Source organism: Protobothrops mucrosquamatus, unplaced genomic scaffold, assembly GCF_001527695.2.
Source record: "Protobothrops mucrosquamatus isolate PMUCROS unplaced genomic scaffold, P.Mucros_1.0 scaffold2524, whole genome shotgun sequence".
NCBI classification, from domain to species: Eukaryota; Metazoa; Chordata; class Lepidosauria; order Squamata; family Viperidae; genus Protobothrops; species Protobothrops mucrosquamatus.
The window spans coordinates 18,120-34,485 of NW_015388586.1; the positions used below are offsets into that span (position 1 = coordinate 18,120).

At 41.8% G+C, this 16,366-nt stretch overlaps 1 protein-coding gene across 1 annotated transcript in view; it reads right to left on the reverse strand.

Moving 5' to 3' along the window:
* The window catches only part of LOC107295836 (glycogen [starch] synthase, muscle-like), a 57,061-nt gene that overhangs the window by 3,888 nt on the left and 36,807 nt on the right, over nt 1-16,366 (reverse strand). The window contains exons 9-14 of the mRNA XM_015825168.1: nt 10,242-10,301; nt 9,358-9,436; nt 7,504-7,617; nt 5,101-5,227; nt 2,856-2,951; nt 1,527-1,690 (exon numbers count right to left, since the gene is read on the reverse strand). Of these exons, the coding sequence (XP_015680654.1) occupies nt 1,527-1,690; nt 2,856-2,951; nt 5,101-5,227; nt 7,504-7,617; nt 9,358-9,436; nt 10,242-10,301 (640 nt within the window). The remainder of the gene's footprint in view (nt 1-1,526; nt 1,691-2,855; nt 2,952-5,100; nt 5,228-7,503; nt 7,618-9,357; nt 9,437-10,241; nt 10,302-16,366) is intronic.

The window sequence follows — 16,366 nt, forward strand, 5'->3', positions numbered from 1 at the left end:
TGAGCAGGCGAGAAGCTCTATCTTAATTCCTGAAATGCCATCAAAGGTTGTGTCAAAGGTTTGAAGTTTATCCCATGTCTATATTCTTGGATATAAGCATTTCTACAGCATGCGATCAAGAATCGTTAAACAGGTCAGAATTTGGTATTTAAAAACGAAACACTTGGCAGCACGCAGCGTTACTGAGGATAGTATTCTTAAACAGAATGCAATCCCGTAACGCATGTCCCCCCCATTCAGCCATCTCTAATCCCTAAACAAGATTTTGGCAAAGCTTTAATATGAACATTTTCCAACTAAAAGACCTATGAGTTTAACTAGCTTTATTCCTAAAAAGGTGAGTTTAGGAGCTGCAAATTCAGGATGTGATAATTGCCCTAAAAATTACACTTATGTATCCTTTGTACTATTTTTATATAAAGAAAACAGACTGGTAGAATTGTTAAGGAATAATTTTGAGTCCTGCTATGTGAAAGAGTATAGTTCAACCAACTGATGTAATTAATGTTTAAAAAGGTAACTAAACATGTAGGGTTAATTTCCACTGTGATGCATATTGAAAATCACAAAACTATAGCTTTCTACCTTTGTACCTTTGTTTAAACAAATGAGGGCACATGCTTATTTAACTCAGACAATAATGCTTTAAATTTCATCTCGAGAACAAACAAGTGCAATCAAAACTAGACATGTTGAAACAAAATGCTGTTCAGAGTTGCTTAAGTTTCTTGCTCCTGTTTAAAAATGTTTCAGTGCCTAAGAAAAAGGCATTTGATATTTTAGTTAAATCAAGAACAATATGATGGCACTGTAGCTAAGTAGGTAACTATTTCCCTAAACTTCAATTAGTCCCACATTTTACTGTTTTAGCAATAACATTTGTTGCCCTTACAAAACATAGAATTTTAGCATTTGTTTAAATTCCATCACTATGATTACATCTCTAAATCCCAAGATAGACAAATCACTATATGGCATTTTGCCAGTATTCAAAGCTTTCTATTTCATATTTCAAATAAAATAGTGCAATTGTAAATAAAGCCTTATATCAGGGTTTTTCACAGAATTTGCTACTCATTGTTATGTTCCTACACATATCTATTACAGAAGTAGAGGATACTTGTTATATATTCTGGACTATAAACAATTAGATGGAATAGCCAGAGCTTTAAAATGGCTTATTTTTCTTGTATCAATATTTATATGGCACCAATAAAAATATAAAGTGGCATTATCCTCTGGACAAAGAACATCAATCATTCTTTACATAATCATAGTTTGAGGAATACCGTATTTTCCGACATATAAGACGACTTTCTAAACCCTGAAAATCTTCTCAAAAGTCGGGGGTCGTCTTATACGCCCAGTCGTCTTATACACCGGAAAATACGGTAGTATTTGCACTATACGCCCTCTAGAGGCAAACGTGGGGATTACAACACAGGAAGGAAAGCAGGTGAACTGCCATAGAGTAGAGGAGGAGGAGGACTACCACCATTGCATGTCACTGTGAAGAAAAAGCTCACCCTTCCAAGATATTTCCAATCCAAGAGATCAGAAAGCCTCTCTGTGCGGTTTCGCTGGATAATGCGCTGCCGCCGTGACTGCTGGCAGAAGCTGTAGAGGAAAGAGGTCAACTGGGTGCACGACTCATCCAAGCTTCGGAAACGCCTGTCTAAGATGTAGATCCCTGGTGGGAACCAAAACGATATCAAAGCATGGCATCACCTTGGATTCAATACAGAGAGCTGACAACTGACCAAAGGAAGACAAGGCTGACTCTCTTATGCCTAACTGAATGGCTGTTGGCTGAGATGCTAGAGAATAATATACAGATGGTCCTCGACTTATAACCACAATTAGGACAGGAACTTTCATTAGTAAGTTAGGTGACTGTTATGGTTGCTCCCAATTTCATGACCTATTTTGCTATGGCTCTTAAGTGAATCACCATGGTCGTTAATTGAATCACATGTTTTTTAAGTGAATCTGGCTTTCCCCATTGACTATGCTTGTCGGAAACAAGCTGGGAAAGTTGCAAATGGTGATCATGTGACCCTGGGACACTACAACTGTCATAAAACCATGTCAGTTGCCAAGTATCCAAATTTTGGTCATATAACTGTGGGAACACTCCAAAGGTTGTAAGTGTAAGGACTGCTGGTAAATCACTTTTTTCAGTGCTGTTGTAACTTTGAACAGTCACTGAATGAATAGTCACAAGTCAAGGATTGCCTGTATGAAAAATGTTTTATCCAGTACACGCCTGCCTTTATGATGCTCTATTGTCAGGGAATTGTGCAGCTGGTATCCAAATGGAATCATACATGCTGACTTGTACTTGTAGTTTTTATATAAATAAATATATTTTACATCTATATATACATCAGACAAGACAGTCAGGCAAACAGGAGCATCATCAGGTAAATCAAGAGCATATGAGACACACAGAAGAAAAAGACAGGGGAAAAAGTGAAACTCCCCCTCCACATCCATAGCAACCAATCACAGCGTAGCAACCTACTAAATTTAAATATCTTAACATCTATCTTATACAGTAGATTGAAATGGCTCAATCTTCTCCAAGTGGAATACCACTGATCTTTGAATTTTTGTTCCCTTATGCCCCAGAAATCTTGCTTTAATCAGCTAAGACTGGGCTAGAACAAACAGAATGGAATCACCCTAAGTCATTTCTCCCAATATGTTTTCCTCCAGAAATGTATAGACTGATCTACCCACCCAAATTATTCTCCCCAGATCCACCTGAAGGAATTATCTTGTGGTTGAGCAAGGGTTGCACATGTTCCCATTGCGCCAATCCCTGTTTCCAGAGGTCCCGATGTGATACCAACCGTAGGCAGATGGATCAGCTATGTGTTCTTCCATGAAGCAGCCAAAGCCAGAGAGGTTGGTGGAAATGCTGGGGATCCCCATCACGGTGCATTCAGCTGGAGGATAAGACAGAGGTCATTGGAGGACACGGGAGGATTAAATCCTGGGGATATGCACCATCTCAAGAATTTACCTTGGAGCTTGTTCAGTTTTGGTCACTTGAGTTTGCTAAGCTTTCCACTCCCTACAGATTTTATGTACGTGTTAAGAATAGTAAACAGCTATTTTATTACCACCAGAACTTTGTTGTAGGCATTAGAAGAGGCTGTGCTTTCCTCAAATTTACATTTACTTATCTGCCCCTCTTTTCATTTCAGCCATGATTCATAATAAAATTTTGTTTTTATATCTCTTCCCTTAATAAGGTTCAGAAATGAGTTGTCATCCTTTTCTAGCCAAAGCAGAACTACTCACATAATTTATTTATTTTTTAATCAATAGATGATTTACATGACATGATATGATATAATCATAACACTACGTAGTTACATGGAAAGCTGATTGACTACCGGGGAAGAAGGAAACAATAACCTGGAATAAGGCACAACTGGCTAAAAACACTAGCAATCTACTATAGTGTTTTATTATCGCCCCACTTGGATATTTCCAATGTATTTTGATGTCATATTGGTACTTATTCTGGACAAGGTTTCCTGATAAATTGTATATAAAACATGCACCTCCGTTATTTTTAATAGCTCCATCTCCTTAAACTGAAGAAGGAAAAGCCAACACTTAGGAAAGTACTTGAGGAATTAAGTGGGAAAACATGTAGGTGAATGGCTAAAAAAGGCCTTATTGTTTGCAGTGGGCCGAACAATGATAAAATACACTAAAAGAAATGAATTTCAGATGAAAAATTCAAGACCATCTTGGCTCTTTCTTTTCCATCACTTTTGGAAAGCAAAGTTAATAGGTCTCAAGACTAACAAGATACACGTAGAATTATGTGCAAAACATACCTGGCGCAATCTTGTGACACTGTGGTATCCACTGACAACCTGTGCCTGTTTGGTTGTCCTTTCAGACATGTTCCCTTCCTCAATAGCTTCAACAGTGAAAGTGTTTCTATGGCATTGCCTTCACTGGAAAAGTTGGCATATATTCACAGGGGTATCCCTCTTGAAAATAGCCCATGTTGAACTGTGTAGCACAGTCAAACATCAGCACGGGAAATGTTGCAAGGCATTTTGTATTATGTCATAAAACATTTTATAAAATTTGCCCATTCTGAACCCCTACCTTGGTTCAAAAATGTGGCCCCAAAATAAAATGCAGTATTTTACCCAGTGAACAATTACAGGAACAAGCACTTTAGTAGTAGGTAGATAATTTTTTTGGCCTGTTTATAAACAGAAACTGAACAAACTGAAGTACAGCCAAAATATTTATGTATTTGCTTTACTCCAAAGATGATATAGTTGGGGAGACTGCCTGGAAATTTCAGTTTCGCCGTTAAAAAAAACAACAGGTGACAAAATGTAATTTTGTCCTTTTCTCTGAATACTTTCCTAGTTATTCTCATTTCCAACTGCTCTTTCAATTTTTCATATTTCTTGTTTTCTGGCAGTTAAAACTGATCATTATAATACACCACTTAATTATGCAAAAAATAAAATCCTATATTCATATGCAGGTAGACCTTGACTTATGACTACATTTTGACCCACATATGAGCCCAAACTTTCTGTTGCTCAGCAAGGCAATTGTTAACTGAGTTGAACCTCATTTTATGACCTTTTTTGCCACACTGTTAAAAATGAATCACTGCAGTTGTTAAGTGAATCTGGCTTCTATTGACTTTGCTTGTTGGAAGGCAGTTGCAGAGGTTACAAATGGGGATCACATGACCCTGGGAAAGTGCAACTGTCATAAACACATGGCAGTTGGCAAGCACCTGAATTTTGATCACGTGACCGTGGGGATATTGCAAGTCATAAGTGTGAAAATAATCATGTCACTTTTTTCAATGTTGTTGTAATTTTGAACATCTGTAGATGTCTTCAAAGTGAGCACAACTAAGTAATCTATTGATTACAACTACGTAATCTATTTCATTCTGTGTTTCTTATGACAGAAATACTAGGGTTTATTTTCAGTACCCAAGTACATTGGAACGGTGTGTGTGTGTGTGTGTGTGTGTGTGTGTGTGTGTGTGTGTGTGTTGAGTCAATACCCACAAGCCTGCCCTTACAACCCACCTACCTGGTGTGTAGCCCCATGGTTCGTAATAGGAAGGAAACACCCCCAAATGGCAGCCTCTAACAAATTCTTCATAGTCAACAGGAAGCAACGGACTAGTGGAAGACAGAAATTCTGGATGGAAGATGACCTTGGGAGGAGAAAAGAAAAAAGAGAGATTGTATTTATTTGTTTATATACTATCAAACTCAAGAACCAGCTTCTAGTGATTTAATATAATGCAATACAGGTAGTCTTTGACTTACAACAGTTCATTTAGTGACTGTTCAAAGTTACAACAGCACTGAAAAATGTGACATGACTATTTTTCACACAACCACCAAAGCATCCACATGGTCACATGATTAAAATTCAGATGCTGGGCAACCGATTCATATTTATGACAGTTGTGCAATGTGCCTGGGTCATGTGATCAACTTTTGTGACTTCTGACAATCAAAGTCAAAGGGGAATCCAGATTTCACTTAACAACCGTGTCTCCAACTTAACAACTGCACTGATTCACTTAACAACTGTGGTAAGAAAGGCTGTAAAATGGGGCAAAACTCAACTGTCTTGCTTAGCAACAGAAGTGATAGTCTCAATTGTGGTTGTAAGTTGAGAACTACCTGTGATATTATTATGAATAATTATAAAAAAGCCATAAAACACCATGGTGATGTAGTGAGGATACATTTGGAAACATACATCACATCTGCTCTTGTAGGCACAGCCATCCTTAAAATTCTATATTGCATTTCATCCATGTGTATCTTTATGTATGTGCATACAGCTGATTCAGGTTTACGCTGCTAGTATTCAATTTATGTGTCTGTAAGGGATCATGATAATACAGGATCCTTTTTAAAAATAATATATTCCATGGAAATAAGCAGTTAAAAAAGCAAACTAAAAGGACAAAGATTCTGATAAACTGTTGTGGCTCCGTCTTGTGAGCCCCTCTTATCGGAGGAGAAGGCTCCGAACATGAAGGAGAGGAGATGGCCAGGCCTCCCTCTCCAGGACCCTCCTCTTTGGCAATGCCTCAGGTGTCTCCAGACGGAGGAGAGATTGACCAGGAGCCAGGTGGTTCTGAGATTGACCAGGAGCCAGGTGGTTCTGAGATTGGCCAGGAGCCAGGTGTTTCGGATAGTGAGGAAGAGAAGTTGTGGCTGGATCCACGCCAGCGTAGGAGCGACAAGCGTGCGCAGCAGAAAAGGAGACGTGCCAGAGATTAAGCTGAGTCACTGGACCACACCCCACAGACTATAAAAAGGGAGGTGGTGGCCATTTGGACTCTGTGACGGACAAAGCTGAATCTCTGGCGAAGTAGTTTGCTGTGGACTTAATTTTCTAACTGTGTGTATTGTTTTTTGTTCTCTGAGTAAAAGTCTTGGCAGGCAGCTACGGAGCTGCTGCCAAGTTTTCTTATCTGTGAATTGGAGTGTGGAGAAGTTCTTTAACCCTCGGCTGGCTGTTTGGGTGTGTGTGTCTGACGGGGACAGAACATAAACAGATAACTTTGTTTTAGGAATAAAGCCAAAAGATGAAAAGAAAAAATAATATGGCAACTATATCAGTGATGGCGAACCTTTTAGAGACTGAGTGCCCAAAAACTGGCCCCGCCCCCGCTCCACCCTCTGCCCTGCCCCTGCTCCGCTCCCCCCATCCCCCTCCCTGCGGGGCCACTCACCGCCTCCAGGGCCCACCGCAGATCGCCCAGGCAGCCCAGCAGCGCTATGGTGGCCACACCCTCTGCCCGCGCCCTGCAGCATCAACTGCATGATGGGGTGTGAGGGCAGAGTGTTGTCTACACTGCCTGGCTGCCATGTCCTTGGCTGCACTGCTCCGTGTGGGCCACGCTCGGGGGCGACTCTCCTTCAGGGGGGCTCCTGGAGAGGAGGGGGTCGCAGGGGGAGGCAAGGGTGGGGCAACGGCACGTGTGCCCACAGAGAGGGCTCCGAGTGCCGCCTCTGGCACCCGTGCCATAGGTTCGCCACCACTGCCATATACCAATTACAATAAAACATTTAAAATATATTGGACATGTATCTAAATTACATCCACTAAAAATTCTTATTATTATTCACAGCAACTATAGACACCAAGACTAAAAGAAAAGAGCCTGAGTTCAAAAAATTCCAGCAGAGGAAATTCAGAATAGACTGCAAACCACCATTCTTTCCTTCAATCATTTTGGCTTATCATTATTACCATAAGATTTCCAAGAATAAATAAAAGGTCGACAGGACAATTAAAAGACAAAAATTACCAGATAAAATCAGGCATGAAATATTATAATTTCCAGCATCATCTTAAAAATGCTGGAAGTTATAATATTTTAAAATGCTTTTAAAAATACTGTACTGCAAATATCTCCCCCAAATATCTCCCCTCACCTGGCATGGACAGACACCTGTTACTCACCTTGACACGGTCGGTGCTGCTATTGAAGAGACCAATGCGCCTGATGGTGTTCAGAATAGGGTCGGTAGAATCATCCAGCATGTTGTGAGTACAGATTGGGGGGAAAGAATGGCGCTGATTGAAGAGGGGGAAAAAAATCCAGACAGATGTTAACAGCTCAGATTTAAAATCTTAAATCTTGAAGAGAAGCAAAGCCTGTAATTCACACATTAAACTGAATCCAAGATACCTTCTATGTTTTTCCTGCTTCCCCTTCTGTGTAAATCTGGCAGGACAATACATTATGGTTACCTGAAGGAATCACTTTATATTTAAAGATAATTTCTCTCTCCTTTTCTCATATGTTTTCTGAGTGAAGAATGTGGATTTCCTGTCTAATCACAGAATGCATGAAATGTGTTTGGGGGCATGTGCAGAACTTAGTACTAGGAATCCTACATTCATCAGTGTTTATTTATTTAATCACATTTCTTATGGCCACTCACTCCAGTAGACTCTGGGTGGATTACAATATATTAAAAAACCATTTGAAAAAAGTTAAGAAACACACGTAGGAAATGTGAAAGCCTAAATTAAAAACAACCATACCAATAAAAGCATAATACAAAACATTATAGGGGTGTCTCAGATACACTACCCCAGGCCTGAGAACTGATCATGCTTTAAAGTCCTTCTGGAACCCCAGGAGAGAGGGTGCCACCCATGTCTCCGGGGGAATCTTATTCCTCATTCAGAGACCCTGGAAAGAAAGGAAGATCTCCCTTCTCCACACACTTCAGTGTGGCATTCTTGACTTTATAATGGAATATTCTGGCTTATTTTCTACTGAGGTGCAGCTTTCACTGAGATGGTAAACCAGAGACTGAGCTGAAAAATTCCAGATGGGGAAAGAAGGGAAGGAGGATTAAATGTTCTTTTATACAAAACACAAGATCCTTCCTCAAACTCTGAACAATGTTCATTTTTTTCCCTTTTTCTAAGACAAGTCCAGTAAACCAAGATATCTTAATTAAGGAACACAAATCCAACACTCTTCTATGCAGTTATCATCTCTGTTCCAATGCAGCTTCAATCACAAGAGTCTTTTCTATTTCCAGAACCAGCATCTTCATTGCTGACAATCCAGAGTCAGAAGTCCACTCAGCCAATAAGGGGAGGGCTGAATGAAAGCAACCTACAATCCAGGAATTTAGTTCCAGACTCCCAGAATCCTCTGCTCACACTCATCTAGCTACATGTCCTTCTAAGAGACTCTCAGCCTAATTGCAACCGCCCAGAATTGCTTTGTGTGAGATGAACAGTCATATAAATAAATGGTTACAGGTAGTCCTCACCTCACAATCACAATTGGGACCAGAATTTCCATTGCTAAGCAAAGGGGTTGTGAGTTGTGCCCAATTTTACAACCTTTTTTTGCCACAGTTAATGAGCAGATTGCAGCAGTTGTTAAATGAATTATGTAGTTGTTAAATGAATTATGTAGTTGTTAAACAAATCTGGCTGTCTGGAAAAGTCGCAAATGGCCATCATAACCACAAAATGCTGCAACCATTGTAAATAGATGCCAGCTGTCAAGTGCCTGAATTTTGATCAGAAATACTGCAATAGTCATATGTGTGAAGATTGGTGGCAAGTCACTTTTTCAGTGTTGTTGTAACTTTGAACTGTCTCTAAATGAATGATTGTTAAGTCGAGGAGTACCTGTATTATTAATGTGAAATAAACTCATTTTTCATGTGCAAATACTCTGACCAATTTTTTTCAATACTTGTTGTCATGTGTCTGAGCATATTGTCAAAGCAAGACTATACAGTATTTGCAGCATTGACACTCGTTTTTCTTCATGGCCCATACCTGAGTTGCAAAGATGGCTCTCTTCATCATTGTGAAATCTTCTTTGTCCAACATTTTGTTCATGTCAGGAAGGTTCCCCCTGAAATGGAAAAGCAGGCAATGAATAATGTGGAAATTAATAATATTTACAGTACTCTGGGTCTAATAGAAAAAGACCTGGGGAAAAAATGGAACTCTGATTTTATATATGGTGACGGCAGCAAGACTGCTCTACGCACAAAAATGGAAGGATGTTTTGATCCCCACCAGGGACGGATGGCTACAAAAGCTGATGGATTTAGCAGAGATGGCTAAATTGACTGTTTTGATAAAAAAATAATATAAGTACTTTTGTTTCTACTTGGAAACCGCTTCTGGACTTTGTGCTTGAGGTAGAAAAAAAATGATACTATGATTTGGGGTTTTACTGATTAGACTGATTTGTTGATATAGAAATGGCTAGTTCATACTACTATAGAAATGTAAAAAGTTGAGATTCGATGTTAATGCCTTATCCTACTGCCACAGAGGGAGTTGGAAATCAACGTCTTTTTTTTCTTTTCCCCCTTTTCCACACTTCTCTTTTCCCCCCTCCCCTACCGTTGTTCCTTACTATTTGTTTTTGTATTTTCGTATTTTATGTCGTAAATGAATAAAAATCTTTTTTAAAAAAATAATATTTTCAGTACTGCTTATCACTTGGATGCGCATTCTAGTTTTTATATCGGAACCAGGATTTCTGAAATAGGCTTCTATCAAATTAATACTTCTCAGAAGAGACAAGGCAAAGAGAAGGAGAAGGTCTCTTAAGTTCCCATTCTCTGTAGCCATGGCAACCCAGCAGTCCATTATCTGATGCTCAGCAGTTTATCATATTTCTTCTTGCCTTCTCCTAGGAGACTTACACGAGGAGGGATTCGTACAGTTTTTTGCCAAACTTCTCCTTCACTGCATTAGCTGTGTCCCTAGAATTAAAAAAAGGAAAAAAAGGGTGGGGGCAGGAGGGGAGGGAGGAAGAAATTATGATTTGTGACAGGACCTAGGATTCCTTGAATGCTTCTGAATCAAGGATTAAGAAAAATGGCTTCCAGTGGCTGTGGGATTTTCTTCCCAGAGAGAGTTAAATTAGATCTAACAGACTTGAGAAAAGAGGAAGACTGTCTCAATATCAGCATTTCTTCAGGTAGGGAGAAACCTTCCCTGTTCTGAGGCTTCAGAACAGACTGGACTTTGCCATAGCTCATAGACTGAAGGCCGAATTGGGTGAGAATTATGGGAATCTTTCATTACTACCTATGTGGTGCATTTTTATCTGGCTCTTTTTGAAAAAGCAATTTACTGGGAAGAGTCTCATTCACTAGCTTTATCCCCATAACATTTTCGCTTTGAGATAGGTTGGACTGAGAACAGGTACTTGCCGACTTAAAAAATTCATTTAGTGGCTGTTCAAAGTTACAACGGCACTGAAAAAAGGGACTTGACTGTTTTTCACACTTATGGCTGTTGTGGCATGACCAAGGTCACATGATCAATAATAATAACAATAATAATAATAAAGTTGGAAGGGACCTTGGAGGTCATCTAGTCCAACCCCCTGCTCAGGCAGGAAACCCTACACCATTTCGGACAAATGGCTGTCCAGTCTCTTAAAACCTTCCAGTGTTGGAGCATTCACAGCTTCTGGAGGCAGGGTGTTCCACTGGTTAATTGTTCTAACTGGCAGGAAGTTTCTCCTTAGTTCTAGGTTGCTTCTCTCCTTGGTTAGTTTCCATCGGTTCCATCCGTTCCATTCAGCTGCTTTGCAACTGACTCATATTTATGACAGCTGCAGTTCCTGGAGTTATGTGATCACCTTTTGTGACCTTCTGACAAGTGAAGTCAATGGGAAAGCCAGATTCAACTAACAACCATCTTACTAACTTAACAACTGCAGATTCACTTAATAACTGTGGCAGGAAAGGTCATAAAATGGAGCAAAACTCACTTAAGAAATGTTTCAGTTAGCAACATAAATTTTGGGCTCAATTGCGGTTGTACGTCAAGGACTACCTGTAGTAGCCATTGGGCTAAAAGCTTAAAATTTATGTTAAATAAAGCCTAAGAACAATTCTACTCTCCCCCATTTTACCTTTGCAATCCTCTAATTTGTATACAAGTAGTCCTTGATTTATGACCACAATTGGGATCAGAATTTCCACGGCTGAGCAAGGTGGCGTTGAATTGTGACCAATTTAGGACCGTTTTTGCAATGGTTATTAAGTGAAGGAGCGTTGGCTTACCTGAACGCCCTTTCTCAGCATGAAGATGAAGAATCCACCAATGGGTTATTTCAGTCCTCCTGCCCAATCAGACTAAGTTGTCAAGTTGTCACGCCCCCTCTTTGTCTGGGACTTCCCAGTTTCATCGACGGCGTAGCCAATGACAACAGTGCGACGTGATGGCTCTCAAGCAGGTATCCAGAAAAAAACACACAAGAACAGGCCCCCAACTCAGACCCAACTAACCACTGAACGGGAGGGCGTGGATTCTTCATCATCATGCTGAGAAAGGGCGTTCAGGTAAGCCAACGCTCCTTCTCCAGCAAGATGACTGAAGAATCCACCAATGGGACGTACCAAAGCTTCCTGAGTCCCTAAGGGTGGGTGTCAGTTGGGGCTGGACCCCCCGATGGTGTGACTACTTGTTGCAAAATACGTCTACCAAACGCGGCCTCAGCCGACGCAAATTTATCCAGGCGGTAATGTCTAATGAAGGGCGAAGGCGAAGACCAAGTCGCCGCCCGACAGATTTCTTCAATTGACACTTGGGTCGCCCACGCCACCGTTGTGGCAGCACTGCGGGTAGAGTGAGCCGTCATGTGAGTAGGAACAGGCAAGGCAAGTGAGCCATACGCACCTGCGATACAGGCTCTGATCCACCGACCAATGGTGGAAGCTGACACCTTTTGGCCCATTGAGGAAGGCTGAAAAGAAACAAACAGGGCTTCCGATTTACGGAAAGGTGCCGTGCGTTTGATATAACAGCGTAATGCCCCCCTCACATCTAGTGAGTGCCATTGTCGTTCCAAATCATGTGATGGACGAGGACAGAAGTCTGGCAAAACGACTTCTTGCGCTGTATGAAAAACTGTGTTTATTTTGGGAACAAATGACGGGTCCAACCGAAGGACCACTCTGTCATCATGAAATCTGCACAGGTCCGATCTGATCGACAAGGCAGCTAATTCCGATATGCGCCTGGCAGAAGTAATTGCGATCAGAAAGGAAACCTTGAGTGACAGGTACCTTAAGGAACATGTTATGAGTGGTTCAAAGGGAGACAAGGTAAGTGCCTGAAGAACCTTAGATAGATCCCAAGAAGGGTACCTATGGATCACAGGAGGTCTACTGTTAGTGACTCCCTTAAGAAATGCCCGAACGGGACTTCCGGTGGTGACAGGCTGCACCGCATGGCAACTTTTGTTAGCCGCCCGTCTGGGAGCGCGTCAAAGCCTGAAGAGACAGCGTTCGTCAGCTGTCTCTCGGCTCGGAACCTCGTCCCTCGGGCGAAGAGGGGGGGGGGTGAGTTAGTCCAGATAGGGCTAGAGCTTCCTCTCACCCCGGTTTTGCTTTAATCGGGGATGAGAGATGCTAGCTCGCCCGGAGTCTGGACGTTCTCCGCGCCCCATGATGCCTTCGCTCCTACTCATTTGGAGCGAAGCCAGATGCAGCTCCCACCTCTGCTATTGAAAGGTATTTGGACTCAAACTATAAGCAGACGGAACTAAACAGGAGGTTTGGAGTTACAGTGGACTGTTCGTGACTTTGACTCAAAATATACTAGCATCTTCTTTTTGTTGTGGAGATTTAAAGAGAGAGAAAATGGCTGCGGAATTGCCGTTTCTCTGGAATACTTTCGTTTTTTTACTTTCACTCTCTTTTGGTTACTAACTGGATAGAGATACATTGTTGCTTCTCCGGCTCTGGAAAGTTTTAGCTGCAATGAATTTGTGATGCCTACTGGTTGGTGATATTAATACTGTTACTCTTTTGGATTATTGAAGTGATATTTAAAGAAGTTTGGAGAATGGTTTTAAAATGGCTGCGGAACTGAGAAAAAAAGTGAGAAAGAAATTTTTATTTATTTTTTTGGTTGCTGAGTGGAATCTACTGAAAATGCCTTTATCTTTAATTATAAATGACTTACAGGATGTTTTGATGCAAGCAGTTAAGCAACATGGTGTGGAAGTTAAAGATCTCTGGGTCAAGAGATTGGAAGAATCATATGAAACTGTGGCATCTGCTCTCCAGAGGTTTATAGTTTCAGATTGCACAGAGCAACGGGCGGATAAATTATGTGAAGAGGTTGAAGAAGATGTTATGGAAATACCCCAAAATGATATGCTATATTGTGGAGATTTGGGAAATGATAAGTTTGAAAAGCTGGGAAAGGAAGCTGTAACAGATTTGGTTATGGTTCTGGTGTACCTCCCTGTTGAAATTTTGAGAAAAAAAAGCTTATATAGAATTAATTTACGAGTCGTGCATCAGAGAAAACCAGCTGAAGATGTTGCTGTTCGTGTCTTTGGAAGAAGCTTACAGGCTTAGTACTTGCAAAAATTTCGGACACGTTATAAAATGAAAAGGAAGACTTATTGATCTTGAAGGTTGATTTTGTATCAGTGATGTGAAAAAGAATGAAAAACGGGGGGGAAATGCAAAATGGAGAGCTGGGATACAAGCTTATATCTTTAAAATTTTGGATTAATACTATGGTTTGAATTTGTTATAAGACATTAGATGATTAATGATATATAATTATATTATTTTAAAGGATTTAAATTTTGTATTTAATGGGACTATGATTATAAGAGAAATGGTAAAGTTTAATTTTTAGATATTTGGATTTGGGGAAGATGGATAATTATATTTTGAGTTTTGGTGTTAAAATAGAGTATAATTTTTGTTTTTTTTATTATTTGAGTTAAAGTTTCTTTTATAATTGATTGCTTTATGAGGTGTGTTTAATCCTGTAATTAGTTCTGGGAAGTCGGGGAGGGGATTAAGGGGAAATTATAAATTGATGTATTTAATTATTATAGGTTTAAGATTTCTTGCTGGTGTATGTAGATGCATCATTTGTACTTGTTGTTCAATTAAAAAATAAAAAATTTTATGAAAAAAAAAAAAAGAAATGCCCGAACGGTAGGATGTCTGGACAGGGACTCCAAAGAGTCCCATGAAAGCACTGAGGAAAGTGCCGCAAGCTGTCTACGGATAGTATTGGGTGCCAGCTTCTTTTTGACGCCCTCCATTAAATATTCCAGCACCCTGGGAATGGTTACCTGAGACAGACTTACGTGATTCTTGTCGCACCAGCGACAAAAGTTCCTCCACGTATGGTCGTAAATACGGTTAGTCGCTGGTCTCCTGGCCGCCTGAATCATATCGATCACCTCCACCGAATATGATTCCCCAGTCAGAGTACGGCGTTCAAATGCCAGACAGTCAATTGAAGCCATTGGGGGTCCGGGTACTGAAGTTCCCCCTGTACCAACCGTACACGGTTGTCTGGAATCTTCCACGGCGCCGAGGCGGAGAGGCTCACCAGGTCCGCAAACCACGGCCTTCTGGGCCAGTGAGGAGCGATGAAGATCACTTCCGCCTGCTCCTCCAGGATCTTCCTGATAACTGCCGGAAGTAGAGGCAGTGGGGAAAAGGCGTACAAAAGGCCTTGCGGCCACCGGCTACACATAGCATCCGTCCCCTCTGCTCCCCGCGAGGGGAACCGAGAAAAGAATCTGGGCAGCTGATTGTTCCCCGGGGAGGCGAACAGGTCCACTACCGGACGGCCAAACCTGTTCGAGATCTCCTCGAAGATATCTGGATGTAACATCCACTCCGAATGGTCCACTATCGACCTGCTGAGAAAATCCGCCTGCCGATTTGCCATCCCCGAGATGTGCTTGGCCCTGATGGAGAGCAGGTGTTTTTCCGCCCAGGAGCCCAAAGCCCGAGCCTCTGTCATGAGGGACTTGGACCGGGTGCCCCCTTGACGGTTTACGTGGGCCTTTGCAGCCATGTTGTCCGTCAGGACCAGTACATGTTTCCCTTTGAGGAATGTGTGGAAATGCCTGAGAGCTAGATGGATTGCCCTGAGCTCCAACCAATTTATGCTGTGCCTCAGGTCCGCCTGTGACCACTGACCCTGAGCCATCTGGGTTTGGAGGTGTGCCCCCCAACCGAAAAGACTTGCGTCCGTGGTCACACTGACGCTCCTTGAACAGCGTCCCCTTGTGGGTGGCCGATGAAATCCACCAGCCGAAAGACGTACTTGATGAGGAACGCGCACCAACTGGTTGGATGTACTGGTGTGTTGTCTCTGGTACGGGAGCAAGAACCACTGAAGGTCCCATGCACGTAGCTGGGCCCACGGCACTATTTGTATGCATGATATTAACTTCCCCAGGAGTTGAGAAAGTGCGGCCAATGATACAGTCCTGTTTCTGCACACCTTGAGTGCCAGTTCCCTGATGTTTCTGCGCCGCTCCTCCGATAAATACACGTGACAAGTGTCCGTGTCTATCACCACGCCCAGATGTAACAGACGGGTGGAGGGAGCCAAGTGGCTCTTTTCGAAATTTATCAAAAACCCGTGGTTCTGTAGGGTCCTTATTGTGAGGGCCAAATCTGACTGGGCGGTTGGACAGGACAGGGACTGGATCAGGATGTCGTCCAGATAACACTGGACCCTTACTGGAACCAAACGTAAATGAGCTGCCAGCACTGCCAGGATCTTTGTAAAGACCCTGGGAGCCGAGGAAAGGCCGAATGGCAGAGCCCTGTACTGGAAGTGGTGGTTGAGGTAACAGAACCGGAGATATCTGCGATGTGCCGGGAGAATGGGTATGTGCAGGTATGCTTCCTTTAGATCTATTGAAGTCAATAGATCCCCTCGCCTGATACTGGTTAAGATGGAGTGTAACGTCTGCATTTTGAACCTCCGGTATTGAAGGTGGAGGTTCAGCCCTTTGAGATCGAGGATTGCCCTC